Source organism: Ovis canadensis, chromosome 18 (genome assembly GCF_042477335.2).
Source record: "Ovis canadensis isolate MfBH-ARS-UI-01 breed Bighorn chromosome 18, ARS-UI_OviCan_v2, whole genome shotgun sequence".
Classification (NCBI taxonomy): Eukaryota; Metazoa; Chordata; class Mammalia; order Artiodactyla; family Bovidae; genus Ovis; species Ovis canadensis.
In genome coordinates, this window is record NC_091262.1 from 42,784,404 (window position 1) to 42,800,293 (window position 15,890).

General features: G+C 45.3%; 1 protein-coding gene across 1 annotated transcript; it reads left to right on the forward strand.

The window, feature by feature from the left end:
• The first annotated feature begins 2,905 nt into the window (after positions 1-2,905).
• Positions 2,906-15,662, forward strand: SNRPA1 (small nuclear ribonucleoprotein polypeptide A'). Its single transcript, XM_069560119.1, has 9 exons — positions 2,906-4,001; positions 5,445-5,592; positions 6,788-6,866; positions 10,232-10,278; positions 10,815-10,917; positions 11,495-11,574; positions 11,975-12,050; positions 12,662-12,755; positions 15,268-15,662. The coding sequence occupies exons 1-9, from the start codon at positions 3,920-3,922 to the stop codon at positions 15,324-15,326; spliced, it is 768 nt and encodes a 255-aa protein (XP_069416220.1). The 5' UTR covers positions 2,906-3,919; the 3' UTR covers positions 15,327-15,662.
• Positions 15,663-15,890: the final 228 nt, after the last annotated feature.

The window sequence follows — 15,890 nt, forward strand, 5'->3', positions numbered from 1 at the left end:
TGGTAGCTCAGTAGTAAAGAATCTGCCTGCAATGCAGGGGACAAGGGTTCGATTCCTGGGTCAGGATGATCCCCTGGAGAAGGAAATGGGAACCCACTCCTGTAATCCCATGGACAGAGGAGCCTGGAGGAATACAGTCCATGGGGTCACAAAGAGTCAGACATGACTGAGTGACTCAACAACAACAACATTAGTTATTGAAGAAAAGCAAATCAAAAAAATTTTTATTTTGCCAAATTTAAACTTAAATTGAAGAAAGTAGGTAACACCACTAAACCATTCAGGTAAGACCTAAATCAGATCCCTTATGATTATACATACACTGGAAGTGAGAAATAGATTCAAGGGATTAGATCTGATAAAAAAGTACCTGAAGAACTATGAACGGAGGTTCATGACATTGTACAGGAGGCAGGGATCAAGACCATCCCCAAGAAAAAGAAATGCAAAAAGCAAACTGGTTGTCTTAAAGTGAAAGTGAAAGTGAAGTCTCTCAGTCGTGTCCGACTCTTTGCGACCTCATGGACTGTAGTCTACCAGGCTCCTCTGTCCATGGGATTTTCCAGGCAATAGTACTGGAGTGGATTGACATTTCCTTCTCTAGGGGATCTTCCCGACCCAGGGATCGAACCCAGGTCTTCCGCATTGTAGACAGACACTTTACTGTCTGAGCCACCAGGGAGGAGGCCTTAAAAATAGCTGTGAAAAGAAGAGAAGCAAAAGGCAAAGGGGAAAAGGAAAGATTTACCCATTTGAATGCAGAGTTCCAAAGAACAACAAGGAGAGATAAGAAAGCCTTCCTAAGTGATCAATGCAAAGAAATAGAGGAAAACAATAGAATGAAAGACTAGAAATCTCTTCAAGAAAATTAGAGATACCAAGGGAACACTTCATGCAAAGATGGGCACAATAAAGGACAGAAATGGTACGGACCTAATAGAAGCAGAAGATATTAAGAAGAGGTAGCAAGAATACACGAGAAACTAGACAAAAAAAAATCTCCATGACCCAGATAATCATGAGGGTGTGATCACTCACCTAGAGCCAGACATCCTGGAATTCAAAGTCAAATGGGCCTTGGGAAGCATCACTATGAACAAAGCTAGTGGAGGTAATGGAATTCCAGTTAAGCTATTTTCCTAAAAGATGATGCTGTGAAAGTGCTGCACTCAGTATGCCAGCAAATTTGGAAAACTCAGCAGTGGCCACAGGACTGGAAGAGGTCAGTTTTCATTCCAATCCCAAAGAAAGGCAATTCCAAAGAATATTCAGACTACTGCACAATTGCACTCATCTCACATGCTACCATCTTGCCTGGAGAATCCCAGGGATGGCGGAGCCTGGTGGGCTGCAGTCTATGGGGTCGCAGAGTCAGACACGACTGAAGTGACTTAGCAGCAGCAGCAGCAGCACATGCTAGTAAAGTAATGCTCAAAATTCTCCATGCCAGGCTTCAGCAATACATGAACCGTGAACTTCCAGATGTTCAAGCTGGTTTTAGAAAAGTCAGAGGAACCAGAGATCAAATTGCCAACATCCGTTGGATTATCAAAAAAGCAAGAGAGTTCCAGAAAAATATCTACTTCTGCTTTATTGACTATGCCAAAGCCTTTGTGTGGATCACAACAAACTGTGATCTTCTTAAAGAGATGGGAATACCAGACCACCTGACCTGCCTCCTGAGATATCTGTATGCTGGTCAAGAAGCAACAGTTAGAACTGGACATGAAACAACAGACTGATTCCAAATTGGGAAAGGAGTATGTCAAGGCTGTATATTGCCACCCTGCTTATTTAACTTATATGCAGAGTACATCATGAGAAATGCTGGGCTGGATGAAGCACAAGCTGGAATCAAGATTGCCAGGAGAAATATCAATAACCTCAGATACACAGATGACACCACCATTATGGCAGAAAGTGAAGAGGAACTAAAGAGCCTCTTGATGAAAGTGAAAGAGGAGAGTGAAAAAGTTGGCTTAAAGCTCAACATTCAGAAAACTAAGATCATGCATCCGGTCCCATCACTTCATGGCAAATAGATGGGGAAACAGTGAAAACAGTGACAGATTTTACTTTTTGGGCCTCCAAAATCACTGCAGATGGTGACTGTAGCCATGAAATTAAAAGACACCTGCTCCTTGGAAGAAAAGTTATGACCAACCTAGACAGCATATTAAAAAGCAGAGACATTACTTTGCCAACAAAGGTCTGTCTAGTCAAAGCTATGGTTTTTCCAGTAGTCATGTATGGATGTGAGAGTTGGACTATAAAGAAAGCTGAGCACTGACAAATTGATGCTTTTGAACTGTGGTGTTGGAGAAGACTCTTGAGAGTCCCTTGGATATAGCAAGGAGATCCAACCAATCCATCCTAAAGGAAATTAGTCTTGAAAAGTCACTGGAAGGACTGATGTTGAAGCTGAAACTCCAATACTTTAGCCACCTGATGTGAAGAACTGACTCATTGGAAAAGACCCTAATGCTGGGAAAGATTGAAGGCGAGAGGAGAAGGGGACGACAGAGGATAAGATGGTCGGATGGCATCACCGACTCAATGGACATGAGTTTGAGTAAACTCCAGCAGTTGGTGATGTACAGGGAGGCGAGGTGCTGCAGTCCATGCGGTCGCAGAGAGTCAGGCACGACTGAGCGACTGAACTGAATTGAAAGCAAAGCATTAGTGCAATACCACCAGAGGCCCACCGGAATCGCTAAAATTATAAAGACTGACAGGGCCAGTGAAGCTGACATTGGAAGTGATGGAAACCATTATACACCACGAGAGTGTGGAAATGATTTCAGCTTCTTGGCAGTAATGGTCAGGCATCATTTATTGATGATGCCGCACCCCGTGTCCCGTTAGCTCCACTCCTGGGGAATACAGGCGCAACTGCATCAAGTTCATGCAGAGGAAGATTCACAACAGCGTTTCGGAGAATCGCCGGAACTGGAGCAACCGGCGCAACCAGAGGGTAAGGTGAGAAGCAAAATGGGTATGTTATGGTATGAGAGGTGCAATGGAATTGCACACAGTAGCAAGTAAACAAAGCACTGATGCCTCCAACCTGGATGGATTCCAGGCAGGACACAACGCCGAAGAAACCAGGCCCAGAAGCGGACTGCACGCGTCTCTATGAAAAGCAAGCAAAACGAATCTGTGGTGTGGGATTCGCTGCTGCCTTTGGGGGCGGGTTTGGAAGGTGGGTGTGGGAGGTAGTTTCCGAATAGTGTTTCTTCAGGTGTGCTCTCGCTGTTGCAGACCTCTGATCTGCGCACTTTCCTGCGTGTCAGGCTTCAGCAAGAACATCTTAACTCTCCAGTGGCAGCGGTGGTGGTTTAGTTGCTCAGTAGTGTCCGACTCTGAGACCCTATGGACTGTAGACTGCCAGTTTCCTCTGTCCGTGGGATTCTCCAGGCAGGAATACTGGAGTGGTTGCCATTTCCTCCTCCAAACTGTCCAGCGAGCACAAGCCTAACAGCAAACTGGACCTTGAGAGGTGACCCAGCTCCAGTCTGCACAGGGGGCCAAAATCCGGGACCCATCATTGGATCCCACGAGGACAGTCACAGCCTCCCTTTCACCTCACGGTGCATTGATGCGCAAGGAAGTTACCCTCGGGGGTTTTCATACTTTGTTAGCTTGCGGATACAACGCTGCGGATACGTGAAAGGTACGGAAACACAATCAGAGGTGCAGCAAAGCGCGCGAGACATCGGGGGCAGAGCCCGAGCCCGAGCTGGAGCCTGGGAGGCGGAGCCCGAGCCCGGGGGCGTGGCTCCTCGATTGATACAGCCTGGATGCCCCGCTGCGCGCGCACGCGAACGGCGATTGGTGCTGCCTGGCGGCGCGCGCGGGGAACGCCGGGACGTCGGTGCGGTGGGACAAGCGGGAGGAGCGGCGGGCGGGAGGCTGCAGGATGGTGAAGCTGACGGCGGAGCTGATCGAGCAGGCGGCCCAGTACACCAACGCGGTGCGGGACCGAGAGCTGGACCTGCGGGGTGAGTCGGGTGGTGGCAGGTGGTCCGGCCTCCCCGCCGGCCTGGTGGCCTGGCCCAGCCCAGCCGCGTGCGCTAGGACCGCCGAGGCGTGGCCGGCAGCGTGCGTCCAGCGCCCGGTGCCGGACTGGATCCCGCCGTCGGCGGCGGAAGGCCCTCCCTGGGCCCTACCGAGGCACGCTCAGCCCGGCTCCTCCCTGCACACCGGGGCCACTTCAATGCTCCGGTCGCACAGCGGGCGTCTTCCGGGCCGCCGGGCGGTCTGAGCCGCTGAGGGGCAGGGGATAAACGTACGGGTGCTTTGCGGCCTTCGTGCGGAACTAACATGACGTCTTGAGGGGGTGGACGGGGTGCGGAGTGAGGGAGCGGTGTACGGGCCGGAAGCTATCCTTCCCCTGCGTTTCCTCGCTTTGGCTTCTGCTGTCTTTTTCCCTCTACCGGACTGTGGGCGCGAAGCCGGCGCTGCCGCCTGCCGGCGGAAGCGGTGCGGAAGCCCCCAAACAGTGCGAGTCCTTAGGAGGCGGCTTCCCTGAGGGTACGGCCATCGGTCTTGGCCTGAGATCCGCTCCCGGGGAGAAACGCCGGCTGCAGGCTCTGCCTTCTGCTGGCTTTCTTGTCCGCTGAAAGCTCAGGAATTTGGTTTTTGTTGAAATCGAGTTTCTCAGAGAAGGGTTGAACTCGAGAGTAAACAGGCAGCCTTCACTGTCTGCCTTCTCTCCGAGTCCGAAGTGCGCCCACCGTTGAGGATTCTCGCTTGAGTGCAGCGCTTCCTTTGTTGTAGCCCTTACGGCTCCTTGGCTCCATTAACTTTTTCTTCGAGTAGCTGGCACAGTCTTTATGCCCGTGTTGGACGCATCGAGGTGTTTGAGTGAGCTGTCCGCAGGGTGACTTACCGTTGTGTATCAACCACTGACTTTCAGCTCTAGGTTTGAGCTGGGGGAGGTGAAGTAAGGGGGAGGTGTTTTAATACTAAGACGATATCCCAGAGAGTTCTAGGAATCTGGCCTATGGGGTGCAGACAGCTGTTGTCTACCCCGTGTGGACAGTGCTTGGACGCTGAAAGCCGCTCACGATGTGAAGTCCTGTTAGACCGTTTCTCTAGCTGCGAGGCCTTGCTTAGAGCAGTGTGACGTACTTATAAGTAATCTTGAAATGGTTAGCCGCTGGTTCCTGCTGATGAGTACTGTCATCCTATGGCCCTCATCACCATCACCTTGCTCACATCCACAACTGGACCGGAAGCTTCCCGGCAGCTGAGATTTGTCTGTGTTCTTCCTTGTGTTGTGTACCAGTACTTTGGCAGGGTCTGGTGGTTGCATAGGTGCCACATAAACACTTTGGGAAGGAACGTTAAGTTGTGAGTCAAGTTACCATGAAATGCTACTAATGTTTTAAAGCGCCTTTTATTTATATTAATACTTGTCTGGGTTTTTCTCCTTTTTACAGGGTATAAAATTCCTGTCATTGAAAATCTCGGTGCCACCTTAGACCAATTTGATGCCATTGATTTTTCCGACAATGAAATCAGGAAACTGGATGGTTTTCCTTTGTTGAGAAGACTGAAAACATTATTAGTGAACAACAATAGAATATGGTAAGCATGTGGTAATGGAAAGTAGCTTCCTACCCTAGAGCAGATGCTACAGAGTTCCCTGAAGAAACTGCAGTGTATATGCCAGTTAAACTAGATTTCTATTTTTTTTACCTGCCTATTTCTCAAATGGTAAATGAGCAATTTCCCCATACAGATTCAGAGTTTAATTTGTCATTGGTCAAGTCTTATTTGCATTTATTCAGAAACCTGGTATATTTATATATTCATAGTAAGTTTCTAATTTAAATTAATTTAAATTAAAAGTCTGGTGCTTTGTACACATTTTAGCTCATTTCTAAAATAATTATAATTATCAGAGGGGTCATATTAAAGAGATACATAAAATGCAACAATTATAGTTTTAACTGAACATCTCATTTTACCCCAAATCCTCTGGTATTTGTTTTTCTTTAACTGCAGCTGACTTGTAGAATATTGTTTATAGAAATTAAGATTTTTTTTTTTACCCACTTTTATCATGTCTTTGGGCTTTCCAGATGGCTCAGTGGTAAAGAATCTGCCTGCAGTGCAGGAGACATGGGTTCAATCCCTGAGTTGGGATGATCCCCTGGAGGAGGAAATGGCAACCCACTCCAGTATTCTTGCTGGGAAATCACATGGACAGAGGAGGCTGGCAGGCTATAGTCCTTAAGGTCCCAAAGAGTCGGACGCGACTGAGCACACGCTCACACACACATCATCTCTGTAAATTTTGTTGGAAAAAAGTTATTGAAGATGTGTTGATAGGGTCTTCAAGAAGTTCTGGGTAGTGAGCTGCTTTTTTAAAATAGGCACATTTCTCCTGAGTTAAACTGTTGACTGTGGTTTGGTTATTGTGTATCCTGTGCTTCTGAGCTGTGACTGCAGATACACATGTATTTCTGTGCTTCCTGCTGACAAGACCTGAGATAAATCAGGTTGTTTATGTCCACAACACTTTCTCCCTGTCTTGGGGCTAGTATGGTGGTGGGAAGAGGCCACGGCAGCGTTCTGGAGTCGTGGGTTCTCAAATCATCCCGCTTTTGTGATCTCAGACAGGCCTCTTCTTTGTGCCTCATTTTTCTTCTGTCAGATAGTGTTGGAAGGAAGATCTCCAAGGTTCTTCCCACTTTGAAGTCCTCTGGGCAAGTGCTTAGGTCAAGTTTTTAGCTTACTGCATTTTCACTTTTATTAAGATTTTGTCTTTTCCTTTTAGCCGTATAGGTGAGGGGCTTGATCAGGCTCTGCCCTGTCTGACAGAACTCATTCTCACCAATAACAGTCTTGTGGAACTGGTAAGTCAAATGGGGAAAGTGTATTTACAAGGAGGAGTTAAAGGCACTGCCTGCCTTTAATAGAAAACTTGGAGAGTCCAGAAGATTATCTCTTCACCTTTTTTCTTTTTCTTCATTATTAGGACATGGGGTTTTTTTGGTTGTGTGTTACACATATCTTCTACTCTTGCTCACTCACCTTTGGACTCTCCTGGGGGCTTGATGGAGCAGTTCCTAATTCCAGCATAATCTGTGTCACCGGTCTGTTGTCCTTGGCGCTTTGAGTTCTGTTCAGCTTCTAAAGAGACTCACTATCCTTTTTTCTAGAATTTCTGTGTCCAAGATGCTAGCCACCAGCCACAAGTGGTTACTTTAAGATCTACTAGAAGTAGAAAACACTACAGATTCCAGAGACTTAGTGCAAAAGAAAAATATTTTACACTATCAATAATTTTTTATATTGACATTAAAATGGTAATATTTTGGAAAATAGGTAAAACAATATATTATTAAAACTAGTTCCTTCTGTTTTAATGTCACTACTAGACAGTTACATATGTGACATACATTAAATTTTGTTGGGGAGTTTTATTCAAGAAATTATTGTTTTACTCTACATTTAGATCAACAATCATTTGAGACTGGTGTTCTTTTAAGATAAGGGGCAAGTTTCATTTTCTCTGTTTGGATATGACTATTTTGATCCGCTTTTGCTTTTTAAATTTCTATTCTGTATGTATAATTTTTAACACTGTTGAGTTTAGGCTGTATATTGTTTGTAACCTAAATTTTTCACTTAAATATTGGATGTTGACATTCTTATGGTGTGACTTGATTTTTAGGTTGTTATGCCCTTGACCCCTCCCTTCCTTGCTCCCTGACTATTCCTTTCCTGAGGAACGAGGTCCCTGATTGTCCTTCAGATTCCCAAAGGAGTGCTTGGCTCCAAAAGTCAGAAAGCCCCCAATCTGAGGCCATGTCCTTTCTAAACCCTGTGAGGTATTTAACCCCAAATGTGTGCCCGTGCAGAATGTGTGGCGTATTGAGGCAGTACATTCTGTGTGTTGTAGTTGTGCTTAAAGCTGTTTGCACAGATGAAGGGTGTCCTGTCAGTACTGAAAGAGGCATATTAAAATTGTGTGGTAGTAGATTTCCCTGGAGTTCTGTCAATTTTACTTGTATATATTTTCAGGTTACTTCATTTGATATATCCAGATTTTATGTATCTTACTGATGAAATGAACCTTTTATCATTTATATTTTATTAGTGCACTTTTACCTTGGTGTCTGTTTTATCCACTGCAGTGTAACAAAACAAGCTTTCTTTTTTTCAGTTAGTATTTGCGTGATCATTGTTTTCCATCCAAAATTCAATTTTTTTCCTCTGCACTTATATTTTAAATTTGTGTCTTGAGAACAGGACTTGATAGGATCCTTTTTTAAAATCCAGTCTTAAGTCTGTCTTTAAATGGAATAATCTGTTTATGTTTAATGTAATTACCAGTATATTTGAGTTTATCTTGTCTCTTTTCTAGAATTTTTTTTTCTTGTCCTATCCATCTGCAGATTTTTTTCCTCTCCTTTATTGCTGTCTCTCTTTTTGGTATTCCACTTCTTCTGATAGTTTAGAAATTAACTGACTGACTTTTTTGTTAGCATACTGGGAATTAGCATCTAAGTGTAAAGTTAACCATAACCGTTACCTCCTAAACGAAACAGCACCTCAAGCATCTCACCACCCCTACATCGAGCATCACTGTGTCGTGCACAGTCTGTCTGTGGGTCTGTGTGTGTAAGGTTACCATTCTTTCTTTTGTTTTTTGCAGCTTTATTGAGCTATGATGGCCAAATGAAGATTATAAGTATTTAAGGTGTATAATGTGAAATTTGATATCTGTACCCTGACACCCACCCCTTCATGTAACAACCATCTATGTGTGTGTGCAGTGAGAACACTTGAGTTCTATTTTTTTATCGTATTGGGTACACCTTATGTTATTTTTAATGATAGTCACCACATTGTATATTAAATCTCCAGAATTTATTTATTTATAACTGAAAGTTTATCCTCTTGAATCAGTAGCTTCACCCACCTTTTCCTCCACCTCCCAGCCTCTGGTAACCGCATTTCAACTCTCTGTTGCTATGAGTTCCGTTTTTTGAGATTTCACTTAAAAGTGAGGTCCTGCAACATTTGTCTGGCTTTGCTCCATTTCCCTTTGTTCTGTAGATCTCTAGTGGTGCTGCGCTGCTGCTAAGTCACTTCAGTCATGTCCGACTCTGTGCAGCCCCATGGACGGCAGCCCACCAGGCTCCCCGCTAGCTGTTGCTTTTCAGACTGTTCTGGAGATCTCCTTTATGATGGTACTCCAGTTGCGAGCATCATTGCTCGCTCAGTGTCGTCACGAAGAGTGGCAGCTCTCTGGGCTTGTGGCTCTGTTCCACTCCCCTGTGTTACTTGTGCTTTTCCTCGTCGCCCCTTTCGGCCCACTCAGTTTAGATCTGTTCTGTCAGTTTCTCGTCCGTGTGTGGCCCTGTTTCAGGAGGCCCTCCAGGCCTCGTCACACACCTGGTGTGCTTGTGCTTGGAACACGCCTGTCTTTGGCTGCTGTTCTTAGGCTGTATGCCTGTTGCCCTCTTTGCCTTTCCCCGCTTCCTCCTGTGTGGTGTCGTCACCGTGCAGGTCTTATAGCTCTCACAACAGTTAGTCCTTACTGGTCCCAAGCTCAGGTTCTTGCCAGAGTACATTTTCATCTGGTTTGGCTGTAGCTGTTGACCACATCCTTTTGGTTTTCCTATCCTTGTTGCACTGTATTTTATAGGACAGTTTGGGAAGATTGAAAAACTAACTTGCGTTCTTCCTATATATATATTTCCCCCCCTTATAACTATACTCCTTGTCCTTGGAAAATGTATTTGAAGAGATTTAGGGGAACCTAGAATAAAGGTGACAAAGATGACATGCCTGCATTTCTCCCAGGCAGCAGCAGGAAGAACCACCTCACACCAGGTTCCCTGTATGAATAACTTTCCCTGGAGATACATCACTTTTCACATTGCTTTTTATTTTTTTTCTCAATCATTACTCAGTAGCTCTTTTGAAGTTGCTACAGGAAATGATATATATTTTTTCTTTTCGTCTCTTCTGCTGTTGAGACAGAAGCTGTTGTGTCCGGGATATTAAGAAGTTCAAATGTGTGAACCAGCTATTCAGTAAAAATACACCAGGCGTCTGTGATGTGCTAGGGCTGTGCTGGGTGCTGGGGCAGGAAAGACAAATTAATGTATGAAAGACAAGGTGTGTCCTTCTGCAGAGGTGTCAACATGTCATGGGATCATGGTGGGCTGTGGTGTTTCTGTTCTTACCTGTGGCTGTTATTTCACAGGGTGATCTGGACCCTCTGGCATCTCTCAAGTCACTGACTTATCTGAGGTATGGAAACTGTTTGTGGTGGTGACAGTAGTCTTTTAAAATAACAGCATTGCTGACCTTGATGGTGAAGTTATAGTAAAAAGTACTTTTAAAAAAACAAATATTGAAAATGTTTCCTTTGGGCTCTATTAAAATTTCCCTAGCATTAAGTTCTTACGACATTGAAAAGTGAAGAATAGTGAACTTTTCCTTACTTCCTGGACTCATTGCTGCTGCTACTGCTGCTAAGTCGCTTCAGTCGTGTCCGACTGTGCGTCCCCATAGACGGCAGCCCACCAGGCTCCCCAGTCCCTGGGATTCTCCAGGAAAGAATACTGGAGTGGGTTGCCATTTCCTTCTCCAGTGCATGAAAGTGAAAGTGAAGTTGCTCAGTCGTGTCATGACCCCATGGACTGCAGCCTATCAGGCTCCTCCGTCCGTGGGATTTTCCAGGCAAGAGTACTGGAGTGGGTTGCCATTGCCTTCTCCCATAAAATGGACCTCTTGAATACTGTGCTAGGAACAAGACTGGCATCAAACTGTTCCTTTTCTTGTAGTATTCTAAGGAACCCTGTAACCAATAAGAAGCATTACAGACTCTATGTGATTTATAAAGTTCCACAAGTCAGAGTACTGGATTTCCAGAAAGTGAAACTAAAAGTAAGTGTTACTCTGTTGGAAGTTGTTATTGGTGGGTGCTTTTCCTTTATACTTTTGTTACTGACTTTTATTATTAGTTTGTAATAGGAATGTGGGGATGGGGGTCGGGGAGTGTTAAGTCAATTTTTTTTCCATAGCAGTGTTTATGGTGGGACTTAGAGTTAAGGTATGTGTGTGGGGCTGGTCATTCCAGAGGTGGCCTGACTTCAGAGCCGCCGTGGGCTTTGTCACAGCAGACGGCCTGCCTAGATACATGCTCTTGGGGAGCTTCATGTTGTTCACTTTGCACTAGCTGTAATTGTCAGGATGATTCTTCCTTTGTTGGGGATTTTTTTTCTTACCTTCCTTATTTCCCAGAGAGCCCCTCCTGGAAATTTTGGGGAGAGGACTCTGCTCTCTCCAGGGACCTTCACAGAGCAGGGGACTGCTGTATCTCTTCTTATTTTGAAATGGGCTTTGTCGTATTTTACCAGCCCAGAGTATTCCAGGAGAGTTTTCTTCCATGTTTTCTGAGGAATGCATCTAAATGCACGTGGTATTCCTATTTCCATTAACTCTGTGTGTGGTGTCGCTGTAGGAGCGTCAGGAAGCAGAGAAAATGTTCAAGGGCAAACGGGGTGCACAGCTTGCAAAGGATATTGCCAGGAGAAGCAAAACGTAAGATCTGGATATCCAACTTCACTCCACTTCGCCTTCAGAAACATTATCTGTCTGGCATTTTGCCTCTTGCGAAATGAAATGAAACACTTGTGACTAACACAGTCCTAAATTTGCACAGTGATGATCCGTGGCCCACAGTGGCCCCTATATCACGTGAGATTTCTAGCAGAAGAGAGCGGACGCTCCAGTATTCAGTCTGCCGTGATAGTACTGCACCCTCTTCCTCTGTGGCAAGATGAACTGGGTGGTGTTTCTGAAGGAGAGTTTCTTGTATCAGTTTGTTAACAAAGATAAGATACTACACTGGTTGAATTACTTTCAAAGCTTTTGAAAGTAAAAGAGAAGCAATTTCTGTCAGTTTGGATTTGACAGTTTTGTTCTTCCCTCCCCTCCCAAGTTTCAATCCAGGTGCTGGTTTGCCGACTGACAAAAAGAAAGGTGGGCCGTCCCCAGGGGATGTGGAAGCCATCAAGGTGAGCACAAGTCAGGATTCTCAGACTGAGTGAGCTGTTCAGTCACGTAGCAACTCAAGTAATGAGTTAGACACCGCAGGTTTTTCCCACAGTTGTTAGAATCCAGCTACATTTTTGTGTAAGGAAAAGCTAGCTTAAAGATATTATTTGACCAGATTTTGACTTGAATTAATTATATGAGCTGGTCAAAGTGGAGGCAACTCTGGTCTTCTCATTTTCTCAGGATGCATTTGTCTGAACAGTTAGTTACCTTTGCTTGCTGTCTTGATTTTTACTTTGAAGGACTTGCTGCCTGAAAGATCCTGCTTGATGAGAAATCCTAATTTGGTAATGCTGCCTCCTAAATCATCCAGTGGCATAATTCGAATTAACTAGAATTTTAGGGCACATGCCCTCGTTATTTGCTCTCCTGTAAGAGGGTCTACAGCTCTTTATCAATTTGGGAACTTCATAATTTGGTTTTGGGGTTGATTTCACTGTGCCAACAAAATTCTTCCTGCGAGAGAGACTATTTAATATTCCAGTTCAGAAAGGTGGCATGAGTTTCTGTGAGTGTTTTCTGTTAACTGGATGAAAATAACTGTCCATCTCTCTTGTTTCCTGGTGTCCAGAACGCTATAGCAAACGCGTCAACTTTGGCTGAAGTGGAGCGGCTGAAGGGCTTGCTGCAGTCCGGTCAGATACCTGGCAGGGAACGCAGAGCAGGTCAGGAACCACATTCTGTCTTCCTTTCCAGATTAATGATACACTCCAGGTGATCGCAAATTGCTTTAGATGCTGCGATCCAAGGATCCTCGAATAGTGCCTCCTTACCATTATAATCTGCACAAAATGCCTTTAAATGCTCTTTGAAAAGAAATCATTTGATAAAGAAGTGTATGTTCTAGGACTCTGGGGTTTTTGTAACAGTTGAGACAAATGTTAGTCCACAGCCATGGAGTGAAAGCGAACAGTGGAGGTGACCACGATGCCTTTGACCCCTGTCCGTGTGGGCCCACTTAACAGTGGGGAGCATGGGCTCTGGAGCCAGACAGACTTGAGGCTCAGAGCGTAGCTTCACCAGCTTTGTCCTTGGATGAATTTCTTAACCCCACTTGATCTTAAATCTGTTTGCTCATCTTTAACCAAATAGTAGTAGTGGTGACCTCAGAAGGTTGTTGGGAGGACTAAGTAAGGGGCTTCCTAGGCCCTGAGCACGGGATGTGAGCTGTTCTGATTGTGGACACCGGCTCTCTGTTGGGCAGCGTGATGGATACTGACTGGGGTATAAAGTGAAAACTGCTACGGATGGTGCATGTTACAGGTTTGACATGAAGGTAACTGGGGGCTCTGTCTAGACCAGTGGCTCAGGGCAAGTTCCCTTGAGGAAATAATGTTTGAACTGAAGCTAAAAGTGAGTAAGACATTCATTAGAGCAGCAGTTCTTACTGTGTGGTCCTTGGGCCCCTGGGGCTCCATGAGGAAAACTTACAAACACCGAGGCATTATTTGCATTTTACGTGGTGTGACCATTTGTGCCCGATAGTGCTAGAGCAGTGGCAGGAAGAGTTGCTGGTGCCTCAGCCCAGGTATGTGGGTTCACAGGACCAATGATTCTAGGTGTCATTCTGAGCTGCTGTGTACCCAATGAAGTCCTTTGTGAAGCAGTGAGGATCGTTGGCATTCCTGGATATCAGCCCAAGGACACATCATTTGATGTGAGGAAATGGGCCAGCATTTGCAATCGAACCTTTAAGAAACTACCATTTTGGGGAATTCCTGGTGATCCAGTGATTAAGACTCAGCTTTCATTGCCCAGGTTTGATCCCTGATCAGGGAACCAAGATCCTACAAGCTAAGTGGGGAGACCAAAAGAACAAAAGCAAAAAACTACCACTTTTGTCAAGTTTTGGCATAGTATCAAAAAAAAATCCACAGCTGCCTGAACACGCTGTTAAAATACTCCTCCCTTTTCTCACTGCATGTCTTTGTGGGCCTGGCTTTCTTCACACCCTTTAGTCAGAACAACATATTTTGGCGAGTAAAGTGTTGAAGGCAGAACAAGGGCCTGTCTACCATTGGGCAGACATTGCAGAGATGGGCAAAAGTAGAAAACTGCACCAACTTTCTCACTATATATTTTTATTTTAGAAAATATTGATACTGAATTTTATAAAAATATAAACATGGTACTAGGTTTATTGTTTTAAGGAATTACTGTTTTTTTAATGCTTTCAGTTTCCAACACAGTATTGATAAATGTAATCTACTTGAAGAAAAGTTCTTTGGGTGCTAAAACTAAAGTATTTGAGAACCTGTGACCTAGACAGAGCAGAATGGCATTCTCAGGGGAAGGAGCACTCTGTGGTGAGAGAGCCTTGCACCCTGGGCCTGAAGAAGGACTGTGAGCCAAGGTCCAGAGCCAGCAGGGGGGACGGGTGAAACAGGCTGGCAGGGAGAGCTCTGAGTCCAGCCAGAGGCTGCGAAATGAGGGACCTGTGACCCTGAGAACAGCACAGGCTGCCAAGACCCACAGGGCTGACGACAGGCAGGGATGAGGCTGTGTCACGTGGCTCACTTTCGCTGCAGTGTGGCAGAATTCCTCAGTTACCATGCCTCCCCTTGATTATGTTATGTGGGCTTGGGGTTCACGTAGGGCTTTTCAGTGTCGTCTGAACACATGTGGGGCACCTTGAGGAGAGGAAAGTGGGAATTGTTTGTGGTTCTTGTAGGTTTCAGTGGGCCTAGGTGTCTGAACAGCAGTTCCCGGTGACATTCTCTCTTTCTTTAGTTTTGTGTCTAAAAATGTAACGTTTGGGTCTAACTGGAAACCTAATTTAGACAGAATCACTGGCTGACTATCTGCAGCATGTAGTAGGTATCCTCTCCCATCTTTCTTTGGAATGCTCCTAGTTTCTTTGCCCATCATCGTGGCAAGAACAAAACATAGAGTATAGGCTTTTTATCTTGATAAAACATGAGTTACAGGCTTGACCATAGAACAGCAGGCATAGAGTTGACTTTCATGAAGCAGCTTTGTGTCCCATTCCCTAGGAGCTGACCATCCTTCCAGGGCCTGCCAAAGACAGGTGGTCCCTGGACCTGAGTTCCTCTAGGCTGAGGCCGCTGTCAGGCGTCTGCACCTGGTCTAGGGTCTCGCAGGCAACAGCAGCATCGTGGGTGGACGCCCACATGTGCTCTAACCTAGGTGTGACTTCTGGCTTTGTGTGTTTTCTAGGCCCCACTGATGATGGTGAAGAGGAGATGGAAGAAGACACTGTTGCCAATGGGTCCTGAGCAGGGCGGCCTCAGTGCCTCAGGACGTGTGACAGTCCACCTTGCACAGGGCCTGCCTTGTTTGTGTCAGCAAAGTAGAGTTCATCAACATTGCTGAAATGCTCAAAACTGCTGCTTGTAATTTTGTAATACAGATTTTGAAATCTAAAACACAGTTTTCTACCAATAGTACAAATAAAGGACACTCGCTGTGCTGCGGGTTGTGCGTCACTGGGGCGTGTGCAATGAGGTATGGATATGGGGAGTTGGAAATGCAGCAGGGTGGCTCTGTGGGCGGGCTTCCCAGTCCTCATGAAATGTTTAGGTTTTTAAATTCATAATAAAACTTAGATTATCTGTGTGCTGCTCCTGGTTGTTAGAATTTGCAATATTGGCTGCGTTTTTTTCTCCATGAAGGATCGCAAACATCATTGAAGGCAGCCAGGCCCCAGGGCTTTGCAAGAGTGTGTCCTTTGAAGTTTTTGTTTAATATTCTGCACCAGCATGTGACGATAAATTGCTGATTTGGACAGTTAGAGGGAATGTGACTTCTGCCTGTCAGTCAGTGGGATTCGAGAGATTGGG

Bases quoted from the DNA above. Each gene is read 5' to 3' on its own strand.
- SNRPA1 (XM_069560119.1), top strand. From the start codon at position 3,920: ATGGTGAAGCTGACGGCGGAGCTGATCGAGCAGGCGGCCCAGTACACC. The intron at 5,593-6,787 runs GTAAGCATGTGG...TTTTCCTTTTAG, and splicing joins GTGAACAACAATAGAATATG to CCGTATAGGTGAGGGGCTTG. The intron at 6,867-10,231 runs GTAAGTCAAATG...GTTATTTCACAG, and splicing joins ATAACAGTCTTGTGGAACTG to GGTGATCTGGACCCTCTGGC.